At 42.8% G+C, this 12166-nt stretch overlaps 1 protein-coding gene across 2 annotated transcripts in view; it reads right to left on the bottom strand.

The window, feature by feature from the left end:
* LOC136881254 (uncharacterized) overlaps positions 1-12166 on the bottom strand; it is a 215538-nt gene that overhangs the window by 15234 nt on the left and 188138 nt on the right. For both annotated transcript variants that reach the window (XM_067154026.2, XM_067154016.2), the window contains exon 7: positions 7629-7776. In XM_067154026.2, the coding sequence (XP_067010127.2) occupies positions 7629-7776 (148 nt within the window). The remainder of the gene's footprint in view (positions 1-7628; positions 7777-12166) is intronic.

Genomic DNA, 12166 nt, shown 5'->3' on the forward strand with positions numbered 1-12166 from the left:
CGGCGATATACTAAGAGAGAAATCACTGCAAGCTATCTTGTGATGTGCACAGTACAGTGCCGACGTACTAAGAGAGAAATTACTGCAAGCCATCTTGTGATGAGCACAGTTCAGTGCCGACGTACTAAGAGAGAAATTACTGCAAGCCATCTTGTGATGAGCACAGTACAGTGCCGACGTACTAAGAGAGAAATTACTGCAAGCTATCTTGTGATGAGCACAGTACAGTGCCGACGTACTAAGAGAGAAATTACTGCAAGCTATCTTGTGATGAGCACAGTACAGTGCCGACGTACTAAGAGAGAAATCACTGCAAGCTATCTTGTGATGAGCACAATGCAGCGGCGATATACTAGGAGAGAAATCACTGCAAGCTATCTTGTGATGAGCACAGTACAGTGCCGACGTACTAAGAGAGAAATTACTGCAAGCTATCTTGTGATGAGCACAGTACAGTGCCGACGTACTAAGCGAGAAATCACTGCAAGCTATCTTGTGATTAGCACAATGCAGCGGCGATATACTAGGAGAGAAATCACTGCAAGCTATCTTGTGATGAGCACAGTACAGTGCCAACGTACTAAGAGAGAAATCACTGCAAGCTATCTTGTGATGAGCACAGTACAGTGCCGACGTACTAAGAGAGAAATTACTGCAAGCTATCGTGTGATCAGCACAATGCAGCGGCGATATACTAAGAGAGAAATCACTGCAAGCTATCTTGTGATGAGCACAGTACAGTGCCGACGTACTAAGAGAGAAATTACTGCAAGCTATCTTGTGATGAGCACAAAGCAGCGGCGATATACTAGGAGAGAAATTACTGGAAGCTGTCTTGTGATGAGCACAATGCAGCGGCGATATACTAAGAGAGAAATCACTGCAAGCTATCTTGTGATGAGCACAGTACAGTGCCGACGTACTAAGAGAGAAATTACTGCAAGCCATCTTGTGATGAGCACAGTTCAGTGCCGACGTACTAAGAGAGAAATTACTGCAAGCCATCTTGTGATGAGCACAGTACAGTGCCGACGTACTAAGAGAGAAATTACTGCAAGCTATCTTGTGATGAGCACAGTACAGTGCCGACGTACTAAGAGAGAAATCACTGCAAGCTATCTTGTGATGAGCACAGTACAGTGCCGACGTACTAAAAGAGAAATCACTGCAAGCTATCTTGTGATGAGCACAGTACAGTGCCGACGTACTAAGAGAGAAATCACTGCAAGCTATCTTGTGATGAGCACAGTACAGTGCCGACGTACTAAGAGAGAAATTACTGCAAGCCATCTTGTGATGAGCACAGTACAGTGCCGACGTACTAAGAGAGAAATTACTGCAAGCTATCTTGTGATGAGCACAGTACAGTGCCGACGTACTAAGAGAGAAATTACTGCACGCCATCTTGTGATGAGCACAGTTCAGTGCCGACGTACTAAGAGAGAAATTACTGCAAGCCATCTTGTGATGAGCACAATGCAGCGGCGATATACTAAGAGAGAAATTACTGGAAGCTATCTTGTGATGAGCACAGTACAGTGCCGACGTACTAAGAGAGAAATTACTGCAAGCCATCTTGTGATGAGCACAGTACAGTGCCGACGTACTAAGAGAGAAATCACTGCAAGCTATCTTGTGATGAGCACAGTTCAGTGCCGACGTACTAGGAGAGAAATTACTGCAAGCCCTCTTGTGATGAGCACAATGCAGCGGCGATGTACTAGGAGAGAAATTACTGCAAGCTATCTTGTGATGAGCACAGTACAGTGCCGACGTACTAAGAGAGAAATTACTGCAAGCTATCTTGTGATGAGCACAGTACAGTGCCGACGTACTAAGAGAGAAATTACTGCAGGCTATCTTGTGATGAGCACAGTACAGTGCCGACGTACTAAGAGAGAAATTACTGCAAGCCATCTTGTGATGAGCACAATGCAGCGGCGATTTACTAGGAGAGAAATTACTGGAAGCTATCTTGTGATGAGCACAATGCAGCGGCGATATACTAAGAGAGAAATTACTGCAAGCTATCTTGTGATGAGCACAGTACAGCGCCGACGTACTAGGAGAGAAATTACTGCAAGCTATCTTGTGATGAGCACAATGCAGCGGCGATTTACTAGGAGAGAAATTACTGGAAGCTATCTTGTGCTGAGCACAATGCAGCGGCGATATACTAGGAGAGAAATTACTGCAAGCTATCTTGTGATGAGCACAGTTCAGTGCCGACGTACTAGGAGAGAAATTACTGCAAGCCCTCTTGTGATGAGCACAGTACAGTGCCGACGTACTAAGAGAGAAATTACTGGAAGCTATCTTGTGCTGAGCACAATGCAGCGGCGATATACTAGGAGAGAAATCACTGCAAGCTATCTTGTGATGAGCACAGTACAGTGCCAACGTACTAAGAGAGAAATCACTGCAAGCTATCTTGTGATGAGCACAGTACAGTGCCGACGTACTAAGAGAGAAATTACTGCAAGCTATCGTGTGATCAGCACAATGCAGCGGCGATATACTAAGAGAGAAATCACTGCAAGCTATCTTGTGATGAGCACAGTACAGTGCCGACGTACTAAGAGAGAAATTACTGCAAGCTATCTTGTGATGAGCACAAAGCAGCGGCGATATACTAAGAGAGAAATCACTGCAAGCTATCTTGTGATGAGCACAGTACAGTGCCGACGTACTAAGAGAGAAATTACTGCAAGCCATCTTGTGGTGAGCACAGTTCAGTGCCGACGTACTAAGAGAGAAATTACTGCAAGCCATCTTGTGATGAGCACAGTACAGTGCCGACGTACTAAGAGAGAAATTACTGCAAGCTATCTTGTGATGAGCACAGTACAGTGCCGACGTACTAAGAGAGAAATCACTGCAAGCTATCTTGTGATGAGCACAGTACAGTGCCGACGTACTAAAAGAGAAATCACTGCAAGCTATCTTGTGATGAGCACAGTACAGTGCGACGTACTAAGAGAGAAATCACTGCAAGCTATCTTGTGATGAGCACAGTACAGTGCCGACGTACTAAGAGAGAAATTACTGCAAGCCATCTTGTGATGAGCACAGTACAGTGCCGACGTACTAAGAGAGAAATTACTGCAAGCTATCTTGTGATGAGCACAGTACAGTGCCGACGTACTAAGAGAGAAATTACTGCACGCCATCTTGTGATGAGCACAGTTCAGTGCCGACGTACTAAGAGAGAAATTACTGCAAGCCATCTTGTGATGAGCACAATGCAGCGGCGATATACTAAGAGAGAAATTACTGGAAGCTATCTTGTGATGAGCACAGTACAGTGCCGACGTACTAAGAGAGAAATTACTGCAAGCCATCTTGTGATGAGCACAGTACAGTGCCGACGTACTAAGAGAGAAATCACTGCAAGCTATCTTGTGATGAGCACAGTTCAGTGCCGACGTACTAGGAGAGAAATTACTGCAAGCCCTCTTGTGATGAGCACAATGCAGCGGCGATGTACTAGGAGAGAAATTACTGCAAGCTATCTTGTGATGAGCACAGTACAGTGCCGACGTACTAAGAGAGAAATTACTGCAAGCTATCTTGTGATGAGCACAGTACAGTGCCGACGTACTAAGAGAGAAATTACTGCAGGCTATCTTGTGATGAGCACAGTACAGTGCCGACGTACTAAGAGAGAAATTACTGCAAGCCATCTTGTGATGAGCACAATGCAGCGGCGATTTACTAGGAGAGAAATTACTGGAAGCTATCTTGTGATGAGCACAATGCAGCGGCGATATACTAAGAGAGAAATTACTGCAAGCTATCTTGTGATGAGCACAGTACAGCGCCGACGTACTAGGAGAGAAATTACTGCAAGCTATCTTGTGATGAGCACAATGCAGCGGCGATTTACTAGGAGAGAAATTACTGGAAGCTATCTTGTGCTGAGCACAATGCAGCGGCGATATACTAGGAGAGAAATTACTGCAAGCTATCTTGTGATGAGCACAGTTCAGTGCCGACGTACTAGGAGAGAAATTACTGCAAGCCCTCTTGTGATGAGCACAGTACAGTGCCGACGTACTAAGAGAGAAATTACTGGAAGCTATCTTGTGCTGAGCACAATGCAGCGGCGATATACTAGGAGAGAAGTCACTGCAAGCTTTCTTGTGATGAGCACAGTACAGTGCCGACGTACTAAGAGAGAAATTACTGCAAGCTATCTTGTGATGAGCACAGTACAGTGCCGACGTACTGTAATTTGTTGATAAATACTAATAAATAAAATCATGAATAAAAATATATAAATAAAATTACTCAAAAACTTAATAAAACTGATGAGCATAATTAACCAAAATGTCCGTAGTATGGGCGCCAGAGTTCACCAGAATGGATCTTTCGAATTTAGATAAGAGCATGATAAACTTTATATCCCAGGGCGTGTACATAATGCTGCGTACTGGTACATCTGCTGCAGGCCTTACCGAACCTCCTGAAAACGACTAAATAGGTAGGAACTGCACCTAGGTTCATCAATAACACTGATTCTAAAATAGCTAACTATATTCTTAACAAATTCCGTGCATGAGCACCTCATCAACATACAACATTATACATATAATACACACATAAAAAATTGCTGGAAGACTCCATATTTACAACAACAAGAATAATAATGAAAATCGTGGGAAAACGAAAGCGAGAACTGAGCTACCATTTGTAGATAGTCCGATGAACAATGTACATGTATGAAGATAAATACCCTTCACTGTCTCTATATCAATTCGACTTACCGATTCTCATAATCGGCAGTTATCACATCACACAGATACTGTACCTTGTACTACTGTGTTCACATATTTTAACACTTGTTGTAAAGATATATACACACGTCGGTCGATCCTCAACATAAATTTATGGAAAGTCTGAGATAGCTTTCACCAACATATAATGCTAGGCCGCCACAAGTGCTACACTACTTAATGCGCAAGCACTCTCCACAATCATCCACTTTCCACGAACATAACAAGACTACGCTCCACGAACGTTTGAAGTCCAGTCCATTGCAGCCGTGGCACTCCAGTACCGTGTATCAGCACCACTTCCTTCCCGTACAGTGCGTCAGTTGTAGTTGTAGTTGTAGTTATCTTCCTTCTCGTTCCTTTACAATCACCTCTACAATCACCCTTACAATGTTCCTTACAATGTCCTTGGTTGCCGCCGTATGATCAACCTTTATAGACATCAACATCCCCCTCCTCTCAGATGAGACGTCTGGATTGGTGCTTGCCAGCCAATCATGGGTGGTCCTCTTCTCAAGCCCAAGCCCTGAACTACTTCTTCCTCCCAAGACAATAACAAACTCTGGGGAGTTTTACATGAATCATCATTTTTCCCTGGTACAACAACAAGCTCATCTCATCAGGCTGGGATATATACATGACTCATGAATTTCCCGACACAAGTACATCACAACAGACACTGAGGTAGCCATATGACTCATTCAAATTACCAGAGTTATTAAAGCAATGTTTTCCCACTCGTGCAAAACAAATTACTCATACCTACATATGTGGATATCTTCTAGCTTACCAATATAAATGGCAAAATATATAAATGAAATACTAATAATAATAATAATACTAATAATAATAATAATAATAATAATAATAATAATAAATCGAATACTGACAATAATATCTCTAACTTCTACATATAATTCGGGGGTGTGATATATGTACTATCACAGTACTAGGAGAGAAATCACTGCAAGCCATCGTGTGATCTTCACAATACAGTGGCGACGTACTAAGAGAGAAATCACTGCAAGCTGTCGTGTGATGAGCACAATGCAGTTCCGACGTACTAGGAGAGAAATCACTGCAAGCTATTATGTGATAATCGCAGTGCAGTTCCGACATACCAGGCAAGAAATCACTGCAAGCTTTCGTGTGATAAGTACAGTGCAGTGCCGATGTACTAGGGGAGAAATCACTGCAAGTTATCGTTTGATCAGCATAATGCAGTGCCTACGTAATAAGGGAAAAATTACTGCAAGGCATCGTGTGATCAGCACAATGCAGTGCCGAGGTAATAAGGAAAAAATCACTGCAAGGTATCGTGTGATCAGCACAATGCAATTCCGACATACTAGGCAAGAAATCACTGCAAGCTGTCGTGTCATAAGTACAGTGTAGTGCCGACGTACTAGGGGAGAAATCACTGCAGGCTATCGTGTGAACAGCACAATGCAGTGCCGACGTAATAAGGGAGAAATCACTGCAAGGTATCGTGTGATCAGCACAGTGCAGTGCCGTTGTGCTAGGGGATAAATCACTGTAAGCTATCATGTGATCAGCACAATGCAGTACCGACGTACTAGGGGAGAAATCGCTGCAAGCTATCATGTGATCACCACAGTACAATGCCGATGTACTAGGAGAGAAATCACTGCAAACTAAAGTGTGAACAGCACAATGCAGTGCCGACGTAATAAGGGAGAAATCATTGCAAGCTATCGTGTGATCACCACAGTACAGTGCCGACGTACTAGGAGAGAAATCCTGCAAGCTATCATGTGATCACCACAGTACAGTGCCGACGTACTAGGAGAGAAATCCTGCAAGCTATCATGTGATCACCACAGTACAGTGCCGACGTACTAGGAGAGAAATCACTGCAAGCTATCGTGTGATCAGCACAATGCAGTGCCGACGTAATAAGGGAGAAATCAGTACTGAATCAGTACTGATCAGTCGCTTCCTTCCCACTTCTAGCCCTTTCCTATTCCATCTTCACCATGTGACCTGTCTGTGTCGGTGCAACGTAGAGCAAAGTATTTCTTTGAAGTAATGTACATGTAAAAATACAGATTCTGCCCAACACATTTCTTCATTTTCTACTTATCATTAGATGCGATTTCGTAGCGTAGGACTTAACCCTACTTTCTAATACACATCTTTCAACTGTAAGAATTTCATTAAAAGCCTAAGCGAACTTCCTGCACTTTCATTGCTGATGGTGGTTGAGACAATGTTATGGTGCGAATGAAGAGGTATGTTTTAAGATATACCGAGCGAGTTGGACATGAGGTTATGGTCGCGTGGCTGTGACCTTGCATTTGGGAAATAGTGGGTTCGAACCCCACTGTCGGCAGTGCTGGAGATGGTTTTCCATGCTTTACCATTTTCACACCAAGCTTAAGGCCACAGTCGTTTCCTCTCTCATCGTCGCCATAAGACCAATCTGTGTCGGTGAGAGGTAAAGCAAAATTGTAGATAAATCCAAATACTGAAGTTATACACAAACACTCAGTGCCCGAGCCTGAGCAGTTAACAAGATGCAACGATAATCCCCAGCCTGATTGAGAAATTAATCCGCGATTCTATGAACCAAAGGATGCTGTGCTGACAAATAAGCCAAGGATTGGAACTTCATTTATTTAACATACATAGTAGGGCCTATATCAATTTTGAAAGGATTTTCAGCAAATAGCACAAATCATCGTAAAGAACTATTAAATATCAATCAACTCTGCCTGGAATATATCTCACAGTGTTGGACACAGACAGCGAGTGCCTAATAAACACGGACACTTCAATTGTCAAAGAGAATTTCAGTTTTATAATTTAAAATAGATATGGACTGAGCTTTACCTTCTTTCTTCTCGATAACTTTTTTCATCCTTTTAAAACACTTCTTATTAACATTTTTCAAGGCGTCCTGGAATTCGCTGCCTTCGGGAAGATACTTGCTAAATTTATCTAAGACTTTGTCCTCGATTGGTATGTCTGATTCATCCAACTGAAACCAGAAAATAACAAGGATAACAAAATGGTACGCAAGGAAAATCGTTTCTTGTCTGTGCAAGTCGGCAACTGTTAGAATATAAACCACAACAAGAAAGGAAAAGCCAACAAACATACCAATAAAAACCATTGCAATGGAATCACAATGATATTCATTTTTGTTATTGCACGAGATATGTAGCTTTTAAATTACTAGTATATTATTATAACATAGGGCATCGCTAAAACAGTCTCGAGGTTTCCCATTTTCACAGCAGGCGAATGCTGGGGCTCTACCTTAAGGCCACGGTCGCTTCCTTTCCACTCCTAGCCCTTTTTCCATTTCATCGTCGCCATAAGACCTATCTGTGTCCTCGCGACGTAAAGCAATGTGTTAAAAAATGTATTCTTGGCACTATTTAAGTGTATGGCCTAACAGTTATGAAATTTTCCATTAATATTGTGAATGGGGGTGGTATAACCTGCCTGTCGGATAAAGATGATTAAAAGGGGTAAACCCAAGGGATTAGAGTGGATGGAAGGACTGGACATTCTGGTTTGAAATTATGTTTTCTCGTCATTGTTTTATATTTTTATATTCAATTGTATATATGTACATTTTTGCCATACCATAAATAAATAAATAATAAATGAACCAGACTTCGACGGATGGAGAGATTCTACACCTATCGAGAAAGAGCAACAGGCTACCATAATTACTGGAATAAAAGAAAAACAGCTGGAACTGATAAAATTTATGTTGATAACGGGACAAAAGGCGATGGGTTCGGACATAGTATATAATATCTGAAGTATTTATTTGATTACTGTTTGCATGACCGAGCGAGTTGGCATTGCGGTTAGGATCGCACAGCAGTGATCTTTCATTCGGGAGATAGTGGGTTCGAACCCCACTGTCGGCAATCCTGAAGATGGTTTTCCGTGCTTTCCCATTTTCACACCAGGCAAATGCTGGGGATGTACCTTAATTAAGGACACAGCCGCTTTCATCGCACTCCTAGCCCTTTCCTATCACATCGTCGCCATAAAACCTATCTGTGTCGGTACGACGTAAAGAAAATTATATAAAAAACAAACAAAACATCTGTTTGCATTACGGAACTATATAAGTTGAATAGAGAGTTGCTATTGTAGCCCCTGTGTACAAATGCAAAGGTGATAAATTTAAAGCCAAAAATTACAGGTCAGTCAGTTTGACATGTGTTGCATGTAAGCTTTGAGAAATAATAATTTCTGATTATATTAGGCATGGTTGCAAAAATATTAACTGATTTGGTAGTAGGCAGTTCGAATTTAGGAGAAGCTATTCCAATGAGGCTCAACTAGTAGAAATCCAGCAAGATATAGCAGATATTTTAGACTGAGGAGGTCAAATGAACTGGATCACTATTGACCTATCCAAGGCTTTTGGTAGGGTAGATCATGCGGGACTACTGACAAAAATGACGACAGATGGACTAGACAAAAGAGTGACAACGAGTGGCTAAATTTCAAGAAAGTGAGGCACGGATCAACAATCTCCTTATCCCTTAAATTCCTTCTTTAATACGAGAGTTAACACCTGATCCTGTAATGTTAAGGAAGTATAATATGAATAAAGAACTAGTATCAGAGATAAGAAATTTTGTGAATGATATTCTACTGTCTCTCTCTCTCTCTTTCCTAGCTGTTTTGCTACATCTCCTCCATTTCGTCCTATTGCTGACATATTCAGGTTTTAAACCAACGTCGTGAATGTCGGCCTTGATATTGTCAGTTCACCGCTTTAAAGGCCTTCCACGTCGTCGTATTCCTCCCGGATCAACTTGGAGAGCTGTTTTAGCAACTGAACCGTCATGCCTTCTCATAACGTGACCGTACCAGCGGAGACGCGCTTCCCTCACTTTCTCCACAATTGGAGCGTCGCCAAGACTTTGTCGAACATCTGCATTTCTTATGTGGTCACATCGAGTCAGTCCAAGAGTCCATCGAAGCATCTTCATTTCCATTGTATGAAGAGTCTGCCCATGCTCTTTTTTGTAATGGGACGACATTCTGCCCCGTAAATAGCTGTTGGTCATACCACGGTCTTGTAAATATTTGCTTTTAGATGGTGAGGCATCTTTTTACCGCAGAAGACTCCGATGACTTGTCTCCACTTGAGCCAAGCTGCATTTACACGCACTCGGGTATCAAAAGTGGCATCACAGTTCGAATTGACAACTGACCGTAGGTATTTAAAATACATAGTTTGCTGCAAGTCTCCATTATTGATCCTCATGGTCCCACTAGTTTGGGGGCCACATTCTAGGTATTCGGTTTTCTGGGCGTTGAGGCGCAGACCATTCTCAGCTAATGTGTCGCTCCAAGTTTGTGTCTGGCGCTGGAGTCCAAGGCGTGTTTGTTGGGCAAGTACCACATCATCCGCATAAAGAAGGGTCCAGGGATGCGATGTCTGTATGTCGGCCGTTGCTGTATGCAAGCAGAGGATAAATAATAATGGTGATAGAGCTGAGCCCTGATGTACACCCACAGTGATATCAAAAGGTGGGGAGCTTCCAGCTGGACTCCGCACCACACTAGTTGTATTGTGATGTATAAGTTGTACCCGGCTTACATAGGCTTCCGGGACTTCATGACTACGAAGAGCTCGCCCAATGAGGTCATGTGGGACTCGGTCGAATGCTTTTTCTAGGTCCATAAATGCCATGTGTACACTCTTCTGTCTCTTCCTATGTTTTTCTATCAATAGACGTGTGGCATGTATGGTCCCTGCTGTCCAGCACTCGTTCGAATATCTTCAGTGTATGGTAGAGGAGTCGAATAGGGCGGTATGTTCAGCAGTCGCTCACGTCTCCTTTACCCTTCCAGATTGGAACTGCCGTGCTAGTTGCCCATGCACGGGGAAGTTTGTTCTCGATGATGATCTGGTTGAAGAGTGTGGCAAGGAATTCTGCAGCGGGCCTGCCAAGCATTTTCCAGATTTCTGCTGGTATGTCATCTGGATCACTTGCTTTTCCGTTCTTCATCTTCTTTATGGCAATCATTACTTCCTCTGCCATAATCAAAGGCACGGGTCCATAGACGGGATCAGAACGTGCAATCGGTGAACGATCAAGTTCTTTGTTGCTGATATCTGCAAAATAGTCTGACCATCGTTGAAGGATAGCTTGTTGGTCTTGTAGTAATTTGTTGTCAGCTCCCTTGATATGCATGACATATCCGATGTCTTGGGTTGAACGGTTACGGGACTCCGCACGGCGATGAAAGTTATTTTCTCATGCTGATGTGTCTAGCTGGTCGTACAGATCCTGGTAACAACGATCTTTTGCAGCAACCACTGCTCTTTCGCTGCTGATTTCAGCACTTTATATCTCTGAAGGTCAGTATCCAGGCTTGTCATCCACCACATCTTAAATCCTACCTTTTTCTCCTTGATAGCTTGTTGGACTTCATCATCCCACCACCATGTCTGTTTATCAATGTATTTTCGCCCGGGTTTTGTTTTTCCCAGAGTTACTGTTGCTCCCTGATGTATCTGTTTTGCAACATCTTCCCACAAGTCCTCAATTGACTGGTCAGACTTCACTAATAAGTTGTATAAAGCTGTCTTCATTTCGTTCTTGTGGACACTCATTTTCCACCACTTGATGGGCTCAGGTCCAGTTTTAAGTGTCTTAGGACGTTTGACAGTTTTCCGAATATCCAGAACAAGTAAGCGGTGTTGGGGGTCAATGCTGTTATATGGGATCACTTTGGTATCCATTACCATCTTCAGATCTTGTTGTCGAACCATTCAGAAATCGATCTGAGTAGCATGACCTCCACTGATATATGTAGGTAGATGTGTTATCAATTTCTTGAAATATGTGTTGGTCACAACTAGGTCATGAGCCTCTGCACAATCAAGTATACGACATCCCTCATCGTTTCGCGTGCCAAGACCATATCCTCCATGACATCGCTCATATCCATCCCGTTGAGGTCCGACATGTCCATGTAAGTCTCCTCCAAGGAAAATGACCTCATATGGAGTAATTTTTCCAAGATGGGTATCAAGACTGTTCCAGAACTCATCCTTCTCATCTTCCGTGCATCTAGTTTGAGGAGATATGGGCAGTTATTGATGCTAAACCAATCTTGACAGACATGAGCCTGTCCGACATTCTAATGAGTAATGACACTTGTGATGTTGCGGTAACGTAGGCCAACCACTATTGCCACACCATTCGATGTTGTGCTGGTGCCATGGTAGATGAGTTTGTAGCCATCTTTCGCTTTGGGACCTGTCCACTTGGTCTCCTGTATGCAGGCAATATCAACATGGCTGTTCTTCAACATTTCTGTACAGAGTAATAAATAAGTTCCATGATTGTCAGCGACTGCAAAAATGTCCTCGACACTGT

The sequence above is a fragment of the Anabrus simplex genome, chromosome 1 (assembly GCF_040414725.1).
Source record: "Anabrus simplex isolate iqAnaSimp1 chromosome 1, ASM4041472v1, whole genome shotgun sequence".
NCBI lineage: Eukaryota > Metazoa > Arthropoda > Insecta > Orthoptera > Tettigoniidae > Anabrus > Anabrus simplex.